Here is a 21761-nt window from a genome sequence, read left to right as displayed (position 1 = left end):
CTTACTTTTTGGTGATTTTCGACACAGAAAACTAGATAACTCAAACCTGTATGAATTCACACACACGCATTCTACCATGCGCTCAGCATCATGACATATTTAAGAGTGTTAGGTACATAGTACAAGTATTGGCCAGTTTTCCTCCCACAGACCGCGATCAGAATAAGAGCGCTTCCTGAGTCTTCCCTGATCGTTCCTACCGTATTGGATCGGGATTCGCTCAGTTAAACGGATTGGGCTTTATCACACGGCAGACAACTCGTGAGATGCTCGACCTCCTCACCTGAAATATACGTTGCTCTCTGCACCCCGATCCTTAGTACCGGGGAGGCCTGCATCGGCATGGCCTCAGGTTTCTGGGATCGGTAGGTTTGCTCGAAGGTCTCTATGGCCACATCAAGCGTCGATCTCAAACAGACCAAGGTGATGATTAAGGTAGGGTAAATGGCCTACATATGAGAAAGAGTCTGAGGAGATTAGCGTATAGAGGGAGAGCAGAATATTTCCCACCGTAAGCTGAGCTAGCACCCCTAGCATGATGAATATACCATTGTCCGTCGAGACAAAGACAACGATGGTAGCAAGCTGTTGATCTTCTCAAGGCCTCGAGAGGTAGCTTCACCCACCCATGAGCAACAATAGCATATGCCTGACTCAATCAGAAAGGTAAGGATGCCGTTCTGCTTGCAAAATCGAGCTACAAGAGACTCCCCGGTTAATGTGCGAATTAATCGATAGTGAGTCCTTGGAGAAGAAAAAGGTTGGCAATGAGATGAGGCCAGTCCAGAAGTGAAAATGTGACTCACCATGTACGATAAGCAATCAATGACGTAGTCCAAAGATTCGTTGTCACTATCAATATCATGGCTGCAGTTCCACAAGCGGCTAAAGCTGGGCATCCAGACAGGCTACCAACAGTTTTGAGGCAGCTGCCTAGTGCGTATGTCACTGTCGCGCCTGTTCCTTTTCAGTGATTGTCAGCATAAAACCTCCGAATAATTATGGAGGCATAATACCGAGTGTACTGAACAGTAAAATCAATGACACGAAGAGAATCCATCGATTACGGTTCCATAATATCCATGCCCTCCATATCACGACTCCGTCTCCGAGAACAAACTGAAGCACAACGTAAGCCCCCAGCCAGTTAAAGTTGACAAATACACTTACATTTACACAGTCCAGCGCTAGCTGGGAATATATCCTCGGCGCAGTGTAATCCTCGAAGACCGCAGTGTTCTCTGCCCCGTTTTTTCTGAGGAATCCCCAGAATTTTTCGTGGAGGCTCACAGCAGCGTGAGTGGTCGCGACAGACCACATGGTGATGTTTAGGGCTATCATGGCGAAGATAACCTTGGTTTTCTTCTTTTTGAATCTACCGAGATAAAAGAGTATTCAAGCACGATCTCCTGCACAAGACAAGGATGCGCACATCAAGAGGTATGAGGATCCGAAGAAAAGGCAAGTGTACACTCCTAGGAATTTATTCGGTGAGATGGCTGGGTAAGGAGCACAGCGGATGACGCACCGTACAAGAGTAGCTCAATAGCAACGGAAAAGAAAACAGCATCGGATACAGATAGTGCCATGGCTAAGAGCCGAGTTTGGGGTGAATACTGAAAAATCCAGGAGAACAATGCATGTTCAAGTAGAGATAGCCTGAGAGACATTGATGTATTCGGAATTGGGACAGATGGATTAGGTTCCAGTAGGATTTCAGCATCTCTGATGAATCAGAGCACAGGGGGGGATCGGAACTTGGGAGAACTTGAACCAATATTAGCGTAGGTGCTATAGTGGTGTCCCATATCACAAGAACAACTTATCCGCTTGAGGCCTGAAGGCTGTGTCAAATCTACCATGAGGCGATGGAAGAAACGACAAACAGGTGGTTTTGTGGCCGTGCGGTACTACTTTGGACTGGCTGCTACCACGAACGATGTCACTACACGAAAGACTGCAGCGCAATCCAATCAAGCTATGTTGAAATCAAAACAATAACTCCTGTTGTCTCGCATGATGCTGTTCAAATGTGGGACCTAATGAAGTAAGGCTGGACCAGGCTTCAGTACTTCAGTGCGAATAGCAAGGTACCAGTGAGAGTCGTGAACTTTAACCTGTAGATGATTATCTACAGAACATTGTTGCTCCTCAAATCTGAAACCGGGATGTCAGGATTTGGCACTGACGGAGGGTTTTCATGGCCGACCTGGAGCCATCCTCTTCCTATTGTCCATGCTATGGGCGGTACTATTTCCGCAAGCATACCTATGGACAACCTTGACGCTGTTAGTATATCCCTTCAGCTTTGTACAAGCACAGCGAGTATCCTCTTGAGACCTATTGGGTGGCTCGGCTTCAATCAACAGAATCATATCTCGCGCATAGAAGCAGAAATGGGGGCTAACCCAGAGAGTAGAGAGTGCCGCAGGACTTACCTGACCGTGCATGAACGCGTCAAGAGGGCACGGCAGTGTCAAGATCGTGTGAGTGTGATGTCACACTATGTTCGCGATGTTCACCGCCCCAGGGCACGGCAGCGGCCCGGAATTGCGTCTTCACCGGTCACTAGTAGCTTTTTTCTCTCTATGTTGTCTACCTTTATCTACGCTTACAGCACCGACATATCCCTAAGGCTAGACCTGTGGCAAACCCACACCATACAAGTTTACGCACATGTTAGAGATAAAACGAAAAGGACGTGACTTATAGAGTGAGCAGGAAGGAATCTATCGCCGGGCCATCATATCAGTACTGGATTCCGCTAGAGCATCGCACCAACTATTGACAACCATGACAAAGATTCGGACGCTCCGACAGACTAACCTTGTTCCGATAACATAAATTCTTCTACTCACATTACAAGATGTCCTGTAATCATTTTATCGGTCTGGTATCGCGAGTATCGTGAATTGGTATACTGTACATGATCCCTCGAACACTCAAATGATGGGGTATTTTTATCTGTTCCTACGTCGTACTTATGGGCCCGACTTTTAACATGATTCTTCCGGACCAGATCATGTCAAAGATATCGTCGAGTTCGTTCCGCCGGATGAAATTCTCCACAGTTATGTCGAGCCAGACTCACCTAGTAATACAGACCGAGCGTTATCCTCCTTCGGAAGGCTATTTATCATGATGGATGCAATGTTATCGCAAGAACCAGATGATGTGGTCTCTATATCAACGTTCAGCTGCGGAACATGCATGGAAAGAGGACGGTTTGAAGATTCGAGGCTAGTGATGAATTGCTGGGACCGGTACATCTGTCGAGAACCTTGCATGGCCACGTCAAGCGTCGATTTCAGGGAAACAAGGGCAATGATCAACGTGGGGTATATGGCCTGTAAGAGTTCTGAGAACAAAGTATCATCTCAATCATTAGGTGATGAGTCTCACCGTGAGCTGGGCAAGCATGCAGAACATGATGTATATTCCGTTGCTTTTCAAGACAGCAACAAAGACGGTAGCAAACTATTGGCCGTTATTTAGAGCACCGACAAACGTCATACGGGGATATACACGCACCCATGTGCAGCAGTAAAACACGCCTGATTCGATTATCAATGAAAGAATACCATGCTGCTTGCAAAACTGAGATATGAAGGATGAGCCGGTTAGAGAGCGAATCATTCGATAGTGAGTCCTGGATGGTATTGAGCTAGGTAAAGAGATATAAGCCATCAAAAGATATAAATGACTTACCAGGTACGACAAGCAATCAGAGATGTAGCCCAAAGATTTATCGATAGTGTTAATATCATGGCGGTGGTTGACCGGGCACCTGTAAATGGGCTATCGGTACTCGGAAGGCGTATGCTGCCTGGTGTATGCAGCAGGGCAGTGGTGGTAGTAGCTTGTGTTGACTCAGAGTCAGCATACGACACGGTCGGAGCCTGTAAATCATGGAACTCACTGAATGTGGCTATACCTAAGATTGAAGACACCCAGAGTATCCATCTGCCACGGTTACAGAGTATCCACGCCCTCCATAGTACAATTCCATCACCAATAACAAACTGTCAGAGGAAGAATCAAAGTCAGTACGACGTAAGGCTGTGAGAGTTACGATGTACATTTACACATTCTAGCGCGAGGAGTGAAAAGAGTCCTGAGGGCGTGTTGATCGCAAGGATTATACTGTCTCCGTGCTCAGGACCCCGCAGATATACCCAATGAAGCTTGATGATGGTTATCGTGACATGTGTTGTCGACACGGACCACATGATTGTATTCAAGACCATCATGACAATGGTAACTTTGGTTTTCTCCCTTTTGAATCTACCAAGGCAGCAATCAGTGACGAGAATACTCTCCTGAGAAACACAAGAAAACCCACATCATAATGTATGACGATCCTAGGAAGAGACAAGTGTACATCCCTGTGAATACGTTTGGTAAGATGTCCTCTTCGTGGGCTTAGTGAAGGGATGCACCGTATAAAAGGACTTCAACTATTACAGCGATAAAGAGTGCGTCGGATATAGACAACGCCATCTTGCTCGTGGTCGACTACTGGGTCCCGCCAGGGAAGAGGCCAGCCTGAGAGACAGTAGTATTCTCGATGAAAAGAAGATGTATCATGCTCTCACCTTATAGGATGAGCTAGAACTTCTCATTTCATTTATCATCAATGAAAGATGGCTGCGTCACAGAAACCCATGCTTGATGAAATCTGGGTGATCTTCCTTCCCTTCGATACCATCTTTTGGGAAGCAGGCGGCTGTACCCGCACTACAGTGGATGTCTGTTCCTATCGGAAAGGCCTTCATACTTCGAGTCGCGTTAAGTGGTCCTTGGGGTATACTCCTTTGAAACAGGGTCTGAAAAAATGCTTTTTAACGTTGATCACCAATGATTATACTCACCGTATATAGCATCACAATTGCGATATTTAGTTTGTTCCTTATAAGAAAAATTCGACAGTGATGAACCTTCGTAAGACCTCAGGGAATCTGCATCGAGAGCACAACTCTTCAGTGGATCGGGTACATGCCATTGAAGAGCTGGGAACCAAGAAACCAGGAGATCAAGGTGTTTTGAGTTGAGGTGAGTGCAGAGTTAGTACCTGTGTCGTTGTCGAGGAAATGTTCTGCACATCAGGAACTGCTCTAGGACCTCACCTGCGCTACCTAGACCTGTATATCAAATGACACAAGAAAGACATCCAATAGGTCCAGTTCACCAGGTTTAACGATAGTACCGGAGGCTCTTCTGCACATGATGAGAATTGTGAGCTTCGATCATTTACTTGAATCACCTAATCTTTCCCTTTTCAGCTTCGACGCGAACCACCATGACGCCGGACGAACCCATCTGCCTCTTCGAAGACGAGCATCGACTACGGAAGCTTAAAAATGCCTTCTGCAGCTCAACATATTGGCCACATCTGACGCACTACGAATCTTTGGCCGTTAGGTTTGATTCTCATGGTAGCTATCCGGGTTCCCGATCCCCGTTCACAAAGATCAAGAATGACGGGACGACCAGCATCATAAACGACAGCATTTTCCGACGACTGCGTCTTGAGGCTTTTTTTCTCGCTTTGGAGGGTTTCTACACGGTATGCTTGGAGCTTTCTCTGATACGTCTGACTCTGCTCAATGTGGATTCTGTAGGGCAATTCTGACTTGGCGGGGAGGCATCTTGATGTGAGTAGCTCGTCGTCATATCTGTAGCATATTGATACGAGCTTTTTTGTAGCGGTTCTCTTACATCTGGTCTCGCTGGTTATTGCTGTATTCGGACATGTGTCAGCTCATGTCATTGACTGTTCAATCCATCAAGTCCTCCGTTGATTGTCTTGGGAAGACATGCGAAGATGTCGTCTATTCTTTCACCGACCAAGCGCTATGGGAGAGATGTCAATCAAAATGGCTCGTACCGAAAGAGGGCTATGCCTTTGTTCTTGGCTGGACAGGTAAATCCTTGCGTTGTTTCAACGTCTTGCAGGTCCTCATCTATTGGTCAGAGAAGATATCAGAACGACTATCGGAATGCGATTCACAACCAAAACTCCAGGAGCGTACCTTGCTAGATCTTCCAAATGAGATACTGCATTCGATTTTTTGCCGGACTCATCCTATCGGTGCTGCGCGTCGCCTTTCTGCAGCATGCCATCGTTTGCATGGCATTTCTCTCCCATATATCTATCTAGTAAGCTTCTTCCTCCCTGGGGATGTAGAGATATTAATTGCCTGCCAGACACGTTCGTTGGGCCTGTCTTATTCGTATTCGGATCTTTGTCCAGAGGACAGCCCTGACGAAACAAAACGCCCACAAAAAATGAAAACATTCATCCGCTCAATCATTCAATGTTTATCTCAATCCCATTTCCTCCTCACTTGCCCGGATATCACGCAAAGGATCGAATATGTCCATATCACGAATGGATGGCTTGCCGATATGAATTATGACTTTCCTGATACATTTGTTCCAGCATCTTTTATGCCTGCCATTGTGCAAGCTATATGCACTGCTCTTAGGGCTAGTATATGTCTGTCGACGATCAGGATATCTTCCTACGACCTTAACGAAACCTTCATCTCGACGTTTTTAGCACTTCCCCGCCTTCATACACTGCAACTTTCCCGATGCTCCCTTTCTCACAACGTATTTGACGAAACCGAACCACTACACAATGTCCGAAACCTGTCTCTCGGAATCTCTAAGGGGGGATCGTCTCTCTGGAATATCCTCGCACTCTGTCCAAATGTTCACAATCTCATTCTCTTTGACCGTACGGAATCAATACTAGCTGTACCTTCGGACGTGATCCATTTTGGAAATTTTTGTAATTTGAGGCGCTTCTCACTGGGATCTGTGGAAGATGGATCTGACGGGCCTGCAGTCGGTCTGGTTGTTGATTGGCTGAACAGGGCCACTGAGCACCATTTGACGCATTTCAAGCTGACTGTACGACAGCCTGCTGCGGATGCTGCTTTTCTCCTCCTTCTAGATGCGCTGCAGCCTCATCCCTTGGAGGAATTCATCTTCAATGGCTTGTTGGAAGGACACCCGGTCGTCTTCGATAGGATATCCCAGTCGTTTCCCCGATTGCGCTCCCTCCGCCTGTTCCGTCGCTCGAGCAATCGACAGCGTGAAGCGAGTCACTGTGAGTGGCCTTCGCCACCATGGGAGTACGCCCAGCGTCTTGCGTCGTTCGGCAATTTGCAGTACTTTGGGCGGAACTATCTCATAATAAGAGATGGATATTCACCTTGCTCTATGCAGGTACTTGAAGGAGCCTTGGATGTCTTCAGGAAGGATGACTGTTTCGGCAGCGACGGTGATACTTATCTTGCTGCGTCGGTCTTTGCTGCTCATTGTACTTCTCTGCGGACAATGGTTATGTTGGGCCGCGATGCCTCAGCTTCTGCCATTTGTACTTGGGATATCGAGCGGATTGGTGGGAAGGTGGTTATTAGTGGTGTCAGAGCGAACGAGGCGTTCCAGAGGAAGGTGTGGAACCCATGGGACTGGGACGAACCTGACGAATGGTGGTAATTTGGCCATCATCATTTTTCGATGTGTACAAGCGCTTGACTTTAAATGCCAGTTCTACTTCTACATCCATGTCAGCCTCTAAGCAGCTTTGAATGGCATCTAAAATCAATTTCTTCGAAACAACTCCGGCCCAATGCAACTTTCGAAGACGATGAAATCGATAAAAGGACGGAATCTATCGGCTTCCTTTCTGAGATCTATGCGCTTGCTCGAGATACCTACAGGAACGAATCGCCGGATCTCAGTGAAATCCTACTACGGTATGTTGACAAGCGCATAGATATCAATACCCACTATGCCGCGGTTTGGCGTGCGCGCATTAAATATCTACGGATGATTCCCATCCTACCTGCTGACACGCAAAGAAGTGACCCACGAGTGAGCATTGGAATGAAGCTAAACATCCGTACATGAAGAAAGGGCTCGCTAAGAGGTGCGAAGTTGCTGTCGGCAATTGCCGTTGCCTCTCCATCCTCTGCCATGACATCTACTTTTCCGTTTATTATGCTAGTAATCAATGGTGTTAGTAATCAATCCAGCTCTGTTCGTCGTAAAGCTGGAGAGATGGCTGCTCCGCCGTGGAATTATTATCCCTCGGCGTAACCTCAAGGCTGAGGAAGTTACGTATAAATTCAAACGATGCCTGCTAGCCTTTTGGAGCACCTTGATCAATGATAGGCGCCGGACTGCTACCAATTATCAAGCTATAAGTATCCTGCATTTGGCGAGTCGCTCTCTACACATCCAAGTCCTCACCTCTTCTCTGAGATAGCCCAAGCTCTGCTAATTCGATTCTCGCCCTCTTAAATGCTGCCAGCCATCCTCTCTGGATGCTTAGACGCCGTTTGATTGATGCTTGAAGCTTATTTGAGCGCCCGCAGATCAGGTGCACTTAAAAACTCGCACTACACACGAGGCCCCTCCTTGTTTTGAACTCTCACCACGTTCAGCAGACCTCCTACTGTAGGACCTCTTTTGTTTGACGTGTTCTCTTTTCTCTTTTCTCGACTGTTCTGCTAGACTTTGTGCATATACCATACACTATACAATGCCGCCACCACCACGGAATTTTATCATTGGGGTAGCCAGTGCCGTCGCTGGCGTTGCGTTGGCGCCTGTCATTCTGCCCCCCGCTTTGGGTGTTGTCGGCTTCGGTGCAGCAGGTCCTGTCGCCGGTGAGCAAGCTGAAAGTATTATCTTCTGTTGACGATGTTTCTGACTCGACCTCGCAGGCACACTCGCGGCTGCTATCCAAAGCGGCATTGGCAACGTCGCTGCTGGGAGTGCTTTTGCGGTGGCACAATCTATCGGGATGGGAGGAGCTATTCCAGCAGGAGTTTATGCAGTTTCTGGGATCGTTGGAGGGATCGCAGGGTGGGCTGGTGGCTGGTTCGGTGGTCGGGAGTCGGTGTCGACGGAGGAGTATGACCAGGATGTTAATACTGATGTTTGGCTCGGTGAGATTCCCAAACGACGCGACGCGAGGCCGCCTTTGGGGTGGGATCTGATTCCGTATAGGCAACTTGCGCAAGTGCCCAGCGATGCTATGAAGAAGGTACGGTTCCTATTCTTGCTTGGTGGTATTGTGCTCATCGTGAGGATGTAGAAATTGCAGGAACTGTTTGACAGCATCGGCACAAAGAACCCGATGCTCGTTGAATACCGCGTGTCTCCCCATGAAGGGCACGTACTTGGCATACATATTCATTCCTCCATCTCTCCGCCACATGAAGTTGCCCGAGTCTCGCTTCTCGAGATCAGTCATATCCATACTCCTGACCATTTGCTGCATGTCGTGCTGGCACCCCAGGACTGTAAACAAGGTTTGCTATGCTTCAAGCGTCGTTTTCTTTCTGCGTATTGACTTAGTGTCGCAGTTATCGAGAAGGGATGGGGTGAGCGGCCGCATCCATTTAGCGGCGCTAGGAGGGACATCAGTTTACCGAAAGAATACCTGATAATTTATGGGCCTCGAGATGACGAAGAGCTTGCCGTCATCGAGTGTATCCTCAAAGCGGGTGTTGGGTATATGACTAATAGTCGTGAGGTTGTTTGAAGCAGTCGATGGATGTAGTCATAACAGGTGGTAACTTGGTCATTATTTTCAATGTGTACAGTTTCTGAGTTTGAATGTATGTTCTACTTCTTCATCCATGTCGGTCTAATGTCACCCCCTTTCAAACAACTCCGGCCAAATAAGACGCCTCTGGAGGACAACGTAGAAATCGAGAGAAGATCAGTATGTATCTGCCTCCTTTCTGAGCTCCGCGCACTTGCTCAAGATACCTACAGGAACGCATCGCCGGATCTCAGTAAAATCCTACGGTATGTTGGTAAGTGCATGGAATATATCCACTATGCGGTGCGGTTTGGTGTGGGCATTGAATATCAACGGGTGATTCTCATCCTACCTGCTGACACGCGAAGAAGTGAGTCACGACTGAGTATTGGGATGAAGCTGAACATGCGTACACGAAGAAAGGGCTCGCTAAGAGGTGATACTTGCGAAGTTCGCTGCGAAGTTGTTATCGGCAATTGCCGTAACCTCTCCTTCCTCTGCCATGGCATCTACTTTTCCGTTTGCTATCATACTAGTCTTGAGCTGACCAGGGGTGACCAATCCAGCTATGTGCACCGTAAAGCTGGAGAGACGGCTGCTCCGTCTTGGAGTTATCATCCCTTGGCGCAATGGAAGCAACCTCAAGGCTGACGAAGTTACGTATAACTCCAAACCATGACGATGTCTGCTAGTCATCTAGAGCACTCTGATCAATGATAGGCGCCAGACTACTACCTATTGTCCAGCTACAAGTATCCTGCCTTTGGCGAGTCACTCTATACGTTCAAGTCCTCGCTTGTTCTCTGAGGTTGCTCAGGCTCTGTTTGCTCAATTCTCGCCCTCTCTCAAGTGCTGCTAGTCGTCCTCGCTGAATGCTTAGACGCCGTTTGATCGACATCTTATTTGACTACCTGCGAATCGGACGCGCTTAAAAACCTTACTCTGCACATGAGGCCCTCCTTGTCTTGAACTCTCACCTTCTACACGCTTCTTACTGTGAGTCCTCTTTTCTTGATACATTTGCCTCTCCCGACTATCCTGCTAGACTTCGCATATACCATACAATGCCGTCGCCACCACAAAATTGGATTATCGGCGCAGCCGTTGGTGTCGTGTTGGCACCTGTCATTGTGCCCCCTGCTTTGGGTCTTGTTGGCTTCAGTGCAGCAGGGCCTGTCGCTGGTGAGCGAGCTGAAAGTATCATTTTCTACTGACAATGACTCTGATTTGACCCCATAGGCACATTCGCGGCTGCTGCCCAAAGCGGCATTGGCAACGTCGCTGCTGGGAGCACTTTCGCAGTGGTGCAATCTATGGCAATGGGAGGAGCTATCCCAGCAGGAGTTTATGCAGTTTCTGGGATCATTGGAGGGATTGCAGGGTGGGCTGGTGGCTGGTTCGGCGGTTAGTTTGAGTTTCTGGCTGCGCTTGCATCATCTAATTTCTTTTCTAGGTGATGAACCGGAACCGGATGCTGCGGATGCTGAGGATGGTGCGAACTCGAACACAACGGAGGAAACTTAACTATGCTAAATTTTCATGTTTTATCAGGAGACGATGGACTTTTCTATGCTTATGTACTTAACCCGACGTGTGTGCTTTGGCCCATAACATGTACCATGCATGCTTCATAAGAACGCTGCTAGTAAGCGCTGTGATCAATGATAGGTGGGCTCATACTGTCGATTATCAAGGTAATCATATCCCGCTTTTGGCAAGTCGGTCTCCGTGCCATCAAGTTCTCTCCCGTTCTCTGTGGTTACTTAGACTCTATTAACCCGATTCTTGCTCTCTCAGGGGTTCGTCAAATCAAAGACTCTGGGCTTGTAACTTTGGTTTGTACACCAGGCTTCTCCCTTGCTTCGACTCTCACATCCAGGGTCCAGGAGAACAACCTGAGTTACGGGAGTGCGAGTCAGAGGTGGTGGTTAATGAGCCGTAGGAAAGCTCGACGCGTCCGTGACTTGCTTCCGCTACAACTGACCCATTGCAGCTTCGTATCTTCCGCCAAGAAGGTCTGTATTTGAGCGTATACGGCCTTTTAACGGACGGAGAAAGGAATGCGTTCGTTCGAGATGGATGGATTGGTATATATTAATTCGGGTTGCGAAATGGCACTACATGATGTGATGAGACGTATGGTTATTGTCGCTTGTGTTTCGCTTTCCGGTGACGAACTTTGTTCTATTAGTATCGTAGAAGATTTTTAGTATCCTGATGCATGCGAACAGTGAATTTTTACATCGTTGGTACGTGCAGGTAAGCAGGGGGTAGAGTCTATGAGGGGATGGATAGTCATTAACATCGGGTTTGTCTACCACTGAAGGAACGTCTTACCGAGAGTGATCGTAGCTTGGTGGAAGAAGCCATCCGGTATGCGAAGTTGGCTACGTAGAGCTGAGGTCGCCGCCTAAGAACTCGGAGGATGCGCTGAAGCGGGGACTGGATTATTTGCGTAATAGGTAAGTGTACAACGAACGGCGAACTGGCAGTACGTACTACTTGTCCCTGAAGTGTATGGATCCTTCCCCTGTATGGAAAAATTCAGAGTAAGAACTGCTGGCTGGGTCTTCATAGTGACCTTGATGAGGTGGGGACAGAAACTGTGTTGAATTTTCGAAATTCGACCTTTCTGACTTCCAGATTAACGCTTTGGAGGAGGCGGTTGTTCTCGAGCTTTGAACCAGGAAGAAGAATCTGAGCGCGCCACCATCACCGTAGAACCGTTGTATTGAGACGAATATAAGAGCGTCTCATATTCATCTCCACAGAGGGCACCGCACGGCGAACTAACTGAGATCAGGGTACGAATGAGAGGGGGAATAATGGATCAAGGACTGTTGTCCACGGGGAACGATTGAGATCTCCGCGCTGGCAACTGGGGCACGTCTGCAGAATTGTAGCGGAGAGTAGGCGTAGTTAGGTGGGAAGAGGGGGTGCGTCGTGGAACAGAGGATTGCCTAAAGATAGAGCGACGAAGTTCATGATTGAATGGCAAGAGCGGGGACCTTAATCACAGGTGTATCTTGGCAATAAGAGATTGATTTCAGCGCATCAGAAAGGATAGCCAGACCAGATAGGCGTTGGGAGTGGGGTAGATACACCGTGGTGTTTTACTTCTGCCCGAGGACTCAACAGGTGTATGAGCCACAGATGATCAGATGAGGGTGGAAATTTAACGGGGAACTTGTTCTTATTCTTGTCAATCTACGCAAAGGCAGGTCGATCGCTATAGCGGGATTTACGGTATAGCCTGAAAACTTGTGGAACGTAAGTACGCTTCCACCATTACTCCTAAGGTCCGGCGGACTTGAATGTCGCGTCGTCGCGTCACGAGAAGTCGGAACTTTTGTTGTTACTCCTGTGTTGATTTTGAATTCGGTCGGAAAGTGGGGGAGGACAGAGGATTGGCTACTAGTACTTGAATGCTGGTATATTTTGGGAGAAAGCACGATGGACAACGGTTTATGTCAAAGTCGAAAGTAAATGCCTCAGAAGGACATCGAGAGGGCAATAGACAGGACGCAAGTTCAATTGATGACACGTGCCTTTACTTCTGACCAGTGACCGCCATGTTCTACTATAATGTCCAACAACTATATAACGTCCTGTCATTCCATGTCCACGCTCCAGAGCCTCCATGAGCACCACTCTTCTCGATAACATCCAAGACTTCTTGCAGCGTAATCCCCAGACTGTAGTCGCGGCTACCACCGTCGTAGCTGTGTCTGCGGCATGGATGCTCGACAACTATGCAAAGTATATCAGCCTTGGCCAGGGAGGATTGCCGTGCAACGCTGCCGGATGGTTGTTCTCGACGCTGCTGAAGCCGTTTGGTCGCGAGACGGTGTCGACGGAGGAGTATGACCGGGATTCGAATACCGATGTGTGGCTCGGTAAGATCCCGAGACGACGCAATGCGAGGCCGCCCTTGGGGTGGCATCCGATTCCACACAGACAACTCGCGCAGGTGCCCAGCGACGCTATGAAGAAGGTACGGTTCCTATTCTTGCTTGGCGTTATTGTACTGACTGTGAGGACGGTAGAAACTGCAGGTCCTGTTTGACAGTATCGGCAAAAAGAACTCTATGCTCGTTGAATACCGCGTATCATCCCATGAAGGGCACGTACCTGGCATACATATCCACTCCTCTATCTCTCCGCCGCATGAAGTCGCCCGAGTCTCGCTTCTCGAGATCAGCCATATCCATACCCCTGACCATTCACTGCATGTCGTGCTTGCACCCCAGGACTGTAAACAAGGTTTGTTATGCTTCAATTAACGTCGTTTCTTTTTGCCATACTGACGTTCTGCTATAGTTATCGAGAAGGGATGGGGTGAGCGGCATCCATTTAGCGGCGCCAGGAGGGTCATCAGTTTACCGAAAGAATACTTGATGATATATGGGCCTCGGGATGACGAAGAGCTTGCTGTCATTGAGCGTATCCTCAAAGCGGGTGTTGGGTATATGACTAACAGTCGTGAGGTTGTTTGAAGCGGATGTTGGATGCAGTCGAAACAAAGAATGTAATTGTATCTCTACGTCATCTGTACGATAGACGAGGAATTCTTGACTAGCTTTATCGATCGTTGACTTGGCCTTATGCTCTTCTCGATAACACGAACATTCTCATCGTCTTTTTCGAGGTTCTATGCGCATCGAAACGCGTCTGGCCCATAGTGTTGCAACACCGACAGTGCGACGTCTACCCCGCCAATGATTACGAAAGCACTTGATCGTCGGGCCATCGTTTGGTCAGACAAGGACCAGATAGTGATATCGAATTATAGATAGAGGTAGGGGTAAAATTATGCAACAGAGGGTCTGTATGGTTTGTCTATGTCTTCCTCTTCACTAGATGCATCGTCAGTACTCCCCTCCTCAGACTCCGAGTCATTCGATGGGTGATCATCTTCACCCTCGCTTTCCTCTTCGCCCTCGTCGCCCCCTTCCTCTTCCTCCTCCTCCTCTTCCTCCTCCTCTTCATCATCCTCTTCGTAAAACTTATCCAGATCTGTCAGAAGAATCTTCGAACTCGGTCCCTGTGCACCCGCATCCGCACGCGATGTGGGCGTCAACGACACCCGTTCTCGCATTTTTTGCTGTTCTGCTGAAGACAGTGCAACGGGAACGACAGGCGGCGGGGCGATGTCTTCTTCTGTATCCCTTAGAGACGACTCTACGCCCTTCTCTAACCAGTCGGGGAGTATGGGTTCGCCCAGGGTGGGTTTCCCGGTGACTGCATTGGACGATCCGAGCATGACATGAGGATCTGGGTGAAGATGTCAGAGGGTGGACGCTGATGGTGAAGAGGGATGGGAGTACCTGTAATAACCGGATCGACGTCGATTATACCAGCCTTTCCCTCGAAGAGGACCATCCTAACTTGTTCGCGGCGAAGGACGACTCCTTCACGCTCTGCTGGAGCGTCGACACCGTTGGCTACAGGTATGCTGAAATTTATCCCCGAGAGTAATGAGGATAGCATTCTTGCTCGGTCACGGACGTCGTAGTTTATGTCGTAACGGGCGAGTAGGAAGATGTATTGGTTGAGAAGGCCCAAGGTGCGGTCAACTGGACAAAGAACGAATAATTTTGCTGCGAGGGTGATAGCCTGGAGCTTGACTACGGATTCCTAAGGATAGGTTAGTAAGGGTAAGGGATGAGCGGTATTATGGTGGAAACGCACCTCTTGTGAAAACGTCTTGGCCATTTTCCGTAGGACATCTGGCGCCCAGTCTGTTACGCCTTCTAGGCGAGAGGGTGTTCCTTCTTCTGAAGCGGCATATTGGCCTACGAGCCATACGACGCAAGCTCTTGCTTGTGGATGTCGGATATCATCGATTTTCCGGGCGAGCTGGGATATTATGGCGAGCGGAGACTGGGATAGACCGATGGCAGCGGGGCGCCTCGAGGAGAGTTGAGCCTGGACCATGTTCTTGAGGACTACAACTGCCGTATTGACGATCGTGTCTGTAGAGAGTGTAAGGAGAGAACGGAAGGATAAGTGGATGGAGAGCTAACCGTGTGGACTATTGATCATGCCAATTAGAGCCGTAAGGGATTGTTGGACGGATTCCGGTATGATGCTAGCACATCGCCCAATTGCACGAATAGATGCGGCTGCTACCTCGTCGTCAATGTCTTCTGCATAGTCCTACAATAGTTAGTATGGCGTCCAGGAAAATGAAATGGTGCTCACTATGAATTCGCGAAGGATTGTGGAGTAATTGTCAAAGGTAACGATGATGAGCAACATTTTTATCTTGTCGATTTTGACTTGCCGGAGATCATCGGATGAAAGGATGAATCGAGTGTAGAATGGAGAGAATAATGCCTACGGACACTTTAGCAGGTGTAGGTAAGACTGTAAAAAGTGCTTACTGGGGAGGCCGAGGCGACTATTAGCGTGTATGCAAGGACGACTCGTTCTATTTCTTTAGAGACTGATAATAGCCGGAGCAATGGCTGGACGATTTTAGCGTGATATGAGGGAGGTCCGGCATAGTAAAGAACACGGGCAGCGGCCAGAACCACCTATGATTCCTCAGGTCAGAAGCCGTGGGTGATTTTAGATGTTTGCGTACCGCAGGGTTTCTGCTGAAGAAAAGAGGCTCCGCAGAATTCAAGAGCAGCTTTACGTCCTTGTCAATGTCCTCTTCCTCGCCTCTCAGGACAGGTCGTGGTAACATGATGCGAGAATATCGGAGTAGGAGAGCAAGAAGATTTATTTGGCCCCATTCATCGACATCGACAAGCGTTTTGCAGAGACGTCGATAGTGCTTGTGTAGTAGATCAAGACGAGTGGGACAAACCGCGTCGAAGGCGACAGCCACGCTTCCGATAGATAGAGGTGAGCGATCTCGAAGAAGGGTGACAATTATTTCGATGAGGGAAGAGAGGTGGCTTGAGTCGAGGCTAGATGGAGGGTAAACAGAGTTGAGGATGAAGGTGCTAGATAGACATACTCGTAGCATTTTGGGATGGCCAAGGCGGCGACTTTCCTTACGTAGGGACTAATATCTGCGGCACATTTCTTGATTGCGAGAACAACGATGTTTCCAATCATGGGCACCTTGATTCCGCTGAGAACACGTAGGGCCATTGCGCGTATGAGGGGATTACTGTCGGTGAGATCCTTCTGGAACGTGTTAATAGAGAGCAAAGCAAGGTCGGGTTCTTGTTCTGCATATTTCAAAAGGTAAATGTAGACAAGTTTCCGTATCTCGAGATTTTGAGAGGCGACGTTCTTGACGACCTGGGCAAAATATTCGGAGACATTACGACCTTTGGAAATGAGCTGATAAATGTGTCACTAGGCGAACAGAAGAAGATTTAGCGACGTACTGCTATCAGCCTCTTCATCGCGTCAAGCTTCTCCCTATCACTGCTAGAATCGAGCTGCTTGCGAATATCTCTGCCCTTGTCGTCGGGTGAGTCATAATACGGGGAACTTCTACCCTTCGCGATATCCCTGGTATGCTCGCTGATCGATTCCTGCAGTCGTAAACCCAGTCGGGAGGCATTTTCGGTGAGGGTGTTGATGTATTCCCCAGACATGAATGCAACAGGCCAAGGTCACGTAGGCCGGCCGGCCCGTGGACGTAGGGAAAAGTCACGTTTTTTTCTGCCTTCCCATTTGGATGCTTCGCCAATTGACTCGAATCACTCGATATCGACAACATCTACCCGTTCTTTATACCGCCACTGCCTTTCGCGTGTTCGACACCAGTTTTTCATACAGAGGTCCCCAGAAGAGACTGAACCAAACCATGGCTACCCAGGATCAGAAACCCAAGGAGAAGAAAGCAAAAGCAGCGGCTACCTCTACATACCCTCTAGAGGTACGGCCTATTCTTATCGTCGACCATCTTCCTGACGAGCATCTGCGCTAGATGCAACCAGCACCGGCGTTTTTTGATCATCGTATCAAGATGTTTGAGGAGTTGAAGGCGGAATATGATGCAGCGGTGAAGGGTGCGTGATTTTGTGCTGGACGATACGTGTCCTCTGAAGGGATATATATCCGCAGCTAAACCTCGCGAGGATATCACTATCACGATGCCGGATGGATCGACAAGGTCGGGTAAGAGCTGGGAAACAAGTCCTATGGATATCGCGAAGGAAATCTCGAAAAGTCTTTCTGAACGGATTGTCATTGCTAAAGTGCGTAATTCTTACAGTTTATCTGTCGTTTCACTTATCTACCACTTTTTTTTAGGTCGATGGCAACGTCTGGGATCTTGAACGACCCTTGGAAGCATCTTGCAAGCTGGAATTGCTTGATTTCGAGCATCCTGAAGGTCGGTTGACCAGGTCGGGCTCTATTGTGACTCACACATCTTTTAGGGAAGCGTGTGTTTTGGCATTCATCCGCCCACGTTCTCGGCGAAGCATCGGAAAGACATTATGGATGTCACCTCTGCCTTGGTCCTCCCACCGATGACGGTTTCTTTTATGAGATGGGAATTGACGACAGGTATGAGCTATTCTTCCTGAGTTCAATACTGTCCTTATTCGCGCAGAGCTGTTACCGTGGCAGACTATCCCGCTTTAGAAAAAGTTTCCGAGAGTGCTATCAAGGAAAAACAAAAGTTCGAACGCCTGGTGGTTTCCAAAGAGAAACTTCTGGAGATGTTTGGGGTGCGTCTTATCTCTGACGACTCCGCTAAAAACTGACAGCGCTGTGCTCTTCTAGTATAACAAGTTCAAAAAATACTTGATCGAAACCAAGGTTCCCGACGGCACATCCACCACCGTATACCGGTGTGGGCCCATGATAGATCTCTGCGTCGGACCTCATATACCGCATACCGGCAAGATCAAGGCTTTCATGATCACGAAGAGTTCGGCGTCATACTTCCTTGGAGACTCCAACAATGAATCTCTGCAGCGGATATACGGTATCTCCTTCCCAGATAAAAAGCAATTGGCGGAGTACAAGGTTTTCCTTGCGGAGGCTGCTAAGCGGGATCACAGGAAGATCGGAAAGGTGCGTTTTAGGCATATTGGCTGGGTGCTTTCGGGCGTCAACTCTCTTATAGGAGCAAGATCTTTTCTTCTTCAACGATCACAGTCCCGGAAGCTGTTTCTTTTTGCCTCACGGTACCCGTATATACAACGCACTTATTGAGTTGCTCCGGGTAAGTTCGCCAGCTTTGTCAATTCTCTGTTGTTCTCAAGTCTTTCGCGATAGTCCGAGTATTTCAAACGAGGTTACCAGGAAGTTATCTCGCCAAACATGTATAACTGCAAACTGTGGGAGACGTCAGGGCACTGGCAAAACTATAAAGACGACATGTTTGTACTGGACGTTGAAAAGGAGAAATGGGCTCTGAAACCGATGAACTGCCCGGGGCACTGTCTCATCTTTGATTCGAGAGACCGTAGCTACAAGGAGCTGCCCATCCGTATGGCAGAGTTTGGTCTCCTACATCGTAATGAAGCTTCAGGCGCGTTGACGGGATTGACGCGTGTGAGGAGATTCGTTCAGGACGATACTCATGTCTTCTGCATGCCATCTCAGGTTCGTTCTCTTGCATCTATCTGTGACTGCCACTCATCTTCTTGTATTAGCTCGAAGATGAGATCAGCGCGCTTTTCGACTTTATGCAACACGTCTATGGAATGTTTGGATTCGATTTCCATCTCGAGTTATCCACGCGTCCGGATAACTACTTGGGCAAGATCGAAACTTGGGACATGGCAGAAGATGTAAGAGTCTTTCGATCCATGTGATTTTATGATATACTGACAAGAATGACACCTCTCAAGCAACTGAAGAAGGCTCTGGACAAGCACTATCCAGGGCAATGGGAGCTCAATCCAGGCGATGGTGCCTTTTATGGCCCCAAGATCGATATTACCGTCCGAGATGCTCTGCGCCGATCATTCCAATGCGCGACGATCCAACTGGACTTCCAGCTCCCTGAACGGTTCAATCTCAAATACCGATCAGCAGAGGACTTTGGTAACCCAGACAAGCCACCGTCGAGACCGGTCATGATTCATCGTGCCATCCTTGGAAGTCTGGAGCGGTTCATTGCTATTGCCACGGAACATTTTGCTGGGAAATGGTGCGTATCAGCGGTTTTCGATATGGGCTGTGGTCTGATGAAGGTTCTGTAGGCCATTTTGGCTATCTCCACGCCAGGTTGTCGTGATTCCTGTTGCTGCTCCCTACGTGCGTTGTCTTTTTTCCCCGTTGTGGTATTCATGGCTCACAATTCAATTTGCGTATGCAGAAAGAGTACGCAGGCCAAATCGTCGACCGGCTCTCAGCTCTAGGGCTCTACGCCGAAGTCGACAATTCGGATAATACCCTTCCTAAGAAGATTCGTAATGGTGAAATTTCCCAACACAACTTTATTCTTGGTATGTCGACCCGTTATCTGTTTCCCAATACACTGCTATAATGTTTTCTTTTCAGTTGTTGGTCAAGAAGAACTAGATGCTCAGTCGGTGAATGTTCGAAATCGGGATGATATCGGGACGAAATCAAAGGGACAAATGGTTCCGCTGGATGAAGTTGTGTCCAAGCTTGTGGAATTGAAGACATCTAGAAGGCTGGAGAACCAGTTTATATAACTTGTAGGGCGTTGATAGAAGTTGATAATGATGAAAGGCTAGCTGTTGCGTGTCAGTGGTTTTATGCGAATAAGTCTGCGTTCGGCGCACTTGAGGCTATGCTGAATCTATTTAGCTCCAGGGATTCTGGTATTGTATCAAAACGGTCTATGGTATAGCTTCCTTGTCAAACCTCCCTCTGATACAATGAAATAGATCTTCTTTCTTTTTACCACTGCGTAATATCCACCTCGGCCTCTCCGAAAACACTCGTTTTCTTCACCTCGAATCCCTCATCAGCCAAGTCTTCCTCTACCTCCTTATCGTACACTTCCGGTAGCTGCCTTTTGAGAAACGCCATTACGTGGTTATTAATGGCTTCAAATTCCAATAGAAACCCATCATGTCCATCTGGTGACGGTATGATAACTAGCTCGGAATCGGGAATGTGCGCCGCAATCTCTCGCTGTTCCGTTGTTGTAAATAGACCGTCAGTAGCGATGCCGATGACTAGGGCGCCTCTGGGAAGCTGAGAGAGTGCACGAGCTAGGCTATGTCTGCCCCGTGATAGATCGTGGGTATCCATCTTCCGGGTAATGTGGATATAACAGTTCGCGTCAAACCTAGCGGTGAACTTGTCGCCCTGGTAGCGAAGATAGCTTTGAGCGGAGAAGATATTTGGCGCTGGTGATGAAGCACGGCTATTTTGAGAATTTCTATGGCCATCATTATGGGCTGAAAGTGCATTAGGTGTCTGTGGTGGAGACTCTGTTAATTGGTACTTCCGCCCGAACCGTTTCTCGAAGGAGTCGCGTGAGCGGTAGGTGAGTAAGGCTGCCATGCGAGCTGCAGCAAGCCCCGAGGCCGGTTGAGAGGAATAGTACCCATCGGCGTAGTGCGGGTCACTGTAGATTGATTGGCGCTGTGCTTCGCCCCAGCTGATGCACCAGGCTGAATGGCGAGCCGATGTGGCGATAGGAACAACATGACGGACGTAATTTGGTGGGGTGCAGAGTGGCCATTCTAGTACTGCCATTCCACCCATTGAACCCCCAATGGCAACTGCGACGGACGTGACGCCTAGGTGATCAAGTACAAGTTTGTGTAGCCTAAGTAGCCAGAGTTAGATGGAGTGACATGAAAATGAAAGGGATTGCATACCGGACGTCATCGCGTATAGTTGAAGTAGAAAATTCAGGCCCATAAGATTTTCCTGTATCGGGGTTGGTGCATACTGGAGATACAGTACCGTATGGTGACCCAATAACGTTTGCACAGAAGATGAAAAATCGCTTGGGGTCAAAGGCTTTCCCCGCTCCCATCAGTGGACCCCACCTGTACACGTCATGAGTAAAAGTGGTATCAGTAGAGGCGGTACTTACCAGTCTTCAACGTCGGCACTGCCAGTAAAAGCGTGGCAAATAATCATAACATTGTCCTTTGTTGCATTTAGGTGACCCCATGTTTTGTAAGCAACAGAAACGTCGCGCAGTTCTACGCCGGATTCTAGAGTGAACCGGGGAACGGTGAAATACGACTGGGATATGATGTCGTTCAAGCGCGACATGATAAAAGAATGAATCACTGTTGGATCGGGTTCACGGACCGAAACATATGGGCCGGGC

At 48.3% G+C, this 21761-nt stretch overlaps 9 protein-coding genes across 9 annotated transcripts; 5 read left to right on the top strand and 4 right to left on the bottom strand.

Annotated features, from left to right (window-relative positions):
- Positions 1-119: 119 nt before the first annotated feature.
- On the bottom strand, positions 120-1897 carry EV420DRAFT_86533 (uncharacterized protein). The gene is made up of 9 exons (XM_060483795.1): positions 1887-1897; positions 1529-1837; positions 1433-1475; positions 1171-1375; positions 1017-1119; positions 807-963; positions 627-744; positions 511-570; positions 120-449 (listed from the first exon to the last, which is right to left on the bottom strand). Exons 2-9 carry the CDS (start codon positions 1668-1670, stop codon positions 225-227), a joined length of 1053 nt encoding a protein of 350 aa, XP_060339842.1. The 5' UTR covers positions 1671-1837; positions 1887-1897; the 3' UTR covers positions 120-224.
- A 991-nt stretch (positions 1898-2888) lies between these two features.
- EV420DRAFT_86304 (uncharacterized protein) lies at positions 2889-4783 on the bottom strand. The gene is made up of 9 exons (XM_060483782.1): positions 4596-4783; positions 4440-4545; positions 4343-4385; positions 4080-4284; positions 3920-4022; positions 3709-3859; positions 3532-3649; positions 3403-3477; positions 2889-3347 (listed from the first exon to the last, which is right to left on the bottom strand). The coding sequence occupies exons 2-9, from the start codon at positions 4498-4500 to the stop codon at positions 3072-3074; spliced, it is 1032 nt and encodes a 343-aa protein (XP_060339841.1). The 5' UTR covers positions 4501-4545; positions 4596-4783; the 3' UTR covers positions 2889-3071.
- A 283-nt stretch (positions 4784-5066) lies between these two features.
- On the top strand, positions 5067-7768 carry EV420DRAFT_86188 (uncharacterized protein). The gene is made up of 6 exons (XM_060483772.1): positions 5067-5235; positions 5283-5566; positions 5622-5654; positions 5707-5923; positions 5975-6159; positions 6208-7768. Exons 2-6 carry the CDS (start codon positions 5300-5302, stop codon positions 7507-7509), a joined length of 2004 nt encoding a protein of 667 aa, XP_060339840.1. The 5' UTR covers positions 5067-5235; positions 5283-5299; the 3' UTR covers positions 7510-7768.
- A 651-nt stretch (positions 7769-8419) lies between these two features.
- On the top strand, positions 8420-9833 carry EV420DRAFT_86284 (uncharacterized protein). The gene is made up of 4 exons (XM_060483780.1): positions 8420-8684; positions 8742-9064; positions 9116-9332; positions 9387-9833. The coding sequence occupies exons 1-4, from the start codon at positions 8558-8560 to the stop codon at positions 9563-9565; spliced, it is 846 nt and encodes a 281-aa protein (XP_060339839.1). The 5' UTR covers positions 8420-8557; the 3' UTR covers positions 9566-9833.
- Positions 9834-10632: 799 nt separating this feature from the next.
- EV420DRAFT_1634481 (uncharacterized protein) lies at positions 10633-11092 on the top strand (the record flags this gene model as incomplete). Its single annotated transcript, XM_060476321.1, has 3 exons — positions 10633-10750; positions 10808-10972; positions 11022-11092. 3 exons carry the CDS (start codon positions 10633-10635, stop codon positions 11090-11092), a joined length of 354 nt encoding a protein of 117 aa, XP_060339838.1.
- A 1999-nt stretch (positions 11093-13091) lies between these two features.
- Positions 13092-14084, top strand: EV420DRAFT_1757677 (uncharacterized protein). The gene is made up of 3 exons (XM_060480516.1): positions 13092-13562; positions 13615-13831; positions 13889-14084. The coding sequence occupies exons 1-3, from the start codon at positions 13209-13211 to the stop codon at positions 14062-14064; spliced, it is 747 nt and encodes a 248-aa protein (XP_060339837.1). The 5' UTR covers positions 13092-13208; the 3' UTR covers positions 14065-14084.
- Positions 13965-17145, bottom strand: EV420DRAFT_1625758 (adaptin N terminal region-domain-containing protein). The gene is made up of 9 exons (XM_060475985.1): positions 16918-17145; positions 16539-16870; positions 16158-16488; positions 15955-16107; positions 15773-15907; positions 15595-15727; positions 15260-15543; positions 14896-15205; positions 13965-14842 (listed from the first exon to the last, which is right to left on the bottom strand). The coding sequence occupies exons 1-9, from the start codon at positions 17128-17130 to the stop codon at positions 14379-14381; spliced, it is 2355 nt and encodes a 784-aa protein (XP_060339836.1). The 5' UTR covers positions 17131-17145; the 3' UTR covers positions 13965-14378.
- Positions 17146-17215: 70 nt separating this feature from the next.
- EV420DRAFT_1498049 (uncharacterized protein) lies at positions 17216-20214 on the top strand. Its single transcript, XM_060470952.1, has 14 exons — positions 17216-17414; positions 17466-17547; positions 17603-17736; positions 17792-17873; positions 17920-18049; positions 18096-18213; positions 18269-18562; positions 18615-18713; positions 18767-19096; positions 19147-19284; positions 19345-19646; positions 19699-19753; positions 19815-19944; positions 20000-20214. Exons 1-14 carry the CDS (start codon positions 17343-17345, stop codon positions 20155-20157), a joined length of 2124 nt encoding a protein of 707 aa, XP_060339835.1. The 5' UTR covers positions 17216-17342; the 3' UTR covers positions 20158-20214.
- Positions 20215-20287: 73 nt separating this feature from the next.
- On the bottom strand, positions 20288-21723 carry EV420DRAFT_86129 (Alpha/Beta hydrolase protein). Its single transcript, XM_060483759.1, has 3 exons — positions 21519-21723; positions 21298-21471; positions 20288-21245 (listed from the first exon to the last, which is right to left on the bottom strand). Exons 1-3 carry the CDS (start codon positions 21701-21703, stop codon positions 20366-20368), a joined length of 1239 nt encoding a protein of 412 aa, XP_060339834.1. The 5' UTR covers positions 21704-21723; the 3' UTR covers positions 20288-20365.
- Positions 21724-21761: the final 38 nt, after the last annotated feature.

This window comes from Desarmillaria tabescens (genome assembly GCF_030435595.1).
Source record: "Desarmillaria tabescens strain CCBAS 213 chromosome Unknown EV420scaffold_1, whole genome shotgun sequence".
NCBI classification, from domain to species: Eukaryota; Fungi; Basidiomycota; class Agaricomycetes; order Agaricales; family Physalacriaceae; genus Desarmillaria; species Desarmillaria tabescens.
Note: the sequence above shows the minus strand (reverse complement) of the source record. Positions and strands in the feature narration are given on the sequence as shown.

Excerpts from the sequence above, each read along its gene's own strand:
- EV420DRAFT_1625758 (XM_060475985.1), bottom strand. The coding sequence starts at position 17,130 with ATGTCTGGGGAATACATCAACACCCTCACCGAAAATGCCTCCCGACTG. Across the intron at positions 16,871-16,917 it reads CGATGAAGAGGCTGATAGCA|CTCATTTCCAAAGGTCGTAA; the intron begins GTACGTCGCTAA and ends CACATTTATCAG. Across the intron at positions 15,544-15,594 it reads CATGATCAATAGTCCACACG|ACACGATCGTCAATACGGCA; the intron begins GTTAGCTCTCCA and ends CACTCTCTACAG.
- EV420DRAFT_1498049 (XM_060470952.1), top strand. The coding sequence starts at position 17,343 with ATGGCTACCCAGGATCAGAAACCCAAGGAGAAGAAAGCAAAAGCAGCG. Across the intron at positions 18,214-18,268 it reads AACTTCTGGAGATGTTTGGG|TATAACAAGTTCAAAAAATA; the intron begins GTGCGTCTTATC and ends GTGCTCTTCTAG. Across the intron at positions 19,945-19,999 it reads CCAACACAACTTTATTCTTG|TTGTTGGTCAAGAAGAACTA; the intron begins GTATGTCGACCC and ends TTTTCTTTTCAG.
- EV420DRAFT_86129 (XM_060483759.1), bottom strand. The coding sequence starts at position 21,703 with ATGTCGCGCTTGAACGACATCATATCCCAGTCGTATTTCACCGTTCCC. Across the intron at positions 21,472-21,518 it reads AGTGCCGACGTTGAAGACTG|GTGGGGTCCACTGATGGGAG; the intron begins GTAAGTACCGCC and ends TGACGTGTACAG. Across the intron at positions 21,246-21,297 it reads ACTATACGCGATGACGTCCG|GCTACACAAACTTGTACTTG; the intron begins GTATGCAATCCC and ends CTGGCTACTTAG.
- EV420DRAFT_86284 (XM_060483780.1), top strand. The coding sequence starts at position 8,558 with ATGCCGCCACCACCACGGAATTTTATCATTGGGGTAGCCAGTGCCGTC. Across the intron at positions 8,685-8,741 it reads TGCAGCAGGTCCTGTCGCCG|GCACACTCGCGGCTGCTATC; the intron begins GTGAGCAAGCTG and ends TCGACCTCGCAG. Across the intron at positions 9,333-9,386 it reads ACCCCAGGACTGTAAACAAG|TTATCGAGAAGGGATGGGGT; the intron begins GTTTGCTATGCT and ends TTAGTGTCGCAG.
- EV420DRAFT_1757677 (XM_060480516.1), top strand. The coding sequence starts at position 13,209 with ATGAGCACCACTCTTCTCGATAACATCCAAGACTTCTTGCAGCGTAAT. Across the intron at positions 13,563-13,614 it reads CCAGCGACGCTATGAAGAAG|AAACTGCAGGTCCTGTTTGA; the intron begins GTACGGTTCCTA and ends TGAGGACGGTAG. Across the intron at positions 13,832-13,888 it reads ACCCCAGGACTGTAAACAAG|TTATCGAGAAGGGATGGGGT; the intron begins GTTTGTTATGCT and ends GTTCTGCTATAG.
- EV420DRAFT_86533 (XM_060483795.1), bottom strand. The coding sequence starts at position 1,670 with ATGTCTCTCAGGCTATCTCTACTTGAACATGCATTGTTCTCCTGGATT. Across the intron at positions 1,376-1,432 it reads GGATCCTCATACCTCTTGAT|ATTCAAAAAGAAGAAAACCA; the intron begins GTGCGCATCCTT and ends TTATCTCGGTAG. Across the intron at positions 964-1,016 it reads TTTACTGTTCAGTACACTCG|GAACAGGCGCGACAGTGACA; the intron begins GTATTATGCCTC and ends ATCACTGAAAAG.
- EV420DRAFT_86188 (XM_060483772.1), top strand. The coding sequence starts at position 5,300 with ATGACGCCGGACGAACCCATCTGCCTCTTCGAAGACGAGCATCGACTA. Across the intron at positions 5,924-5,974 it reads CTTTGTTCTTGGCTGGACAG|AGAAGATATCAGAACGACTA; the intron begins GTAAATCCTTGC and ends TCTATTGGTCAG. Across the intron at positions 6,160-6,207 it reads CTCTCCCATATATCTATCTA|ACACGTTCGTTGGGCCTGTC; the intron begins GTAAGCTTCTTC and ends ATTGCCTGCCAG.
- EV420DRAFT_86304 (XM_060483782.1), bottom strand. The coding sequence starts at position 4,500 with ATGGCGTTGTCTATATCCGACGCACTCTTTATCGCTGTAATAGTTGAA. Across the intron at positions 3,650-3,708 it reads CTGATTGCTTGTCGTACCTG|GACTCACTATCGAATGATTC; the intron begins GTAAGTCATTTA and ends AATACCATCCAG. Across the intron at positions 3,348-3,402 it reads GCATGCTTGCCCAGCTCACG|GCCATATACCCCACGTTGAT; the intron begins GTGAGACTCATC and ends GAACTCTTACAG.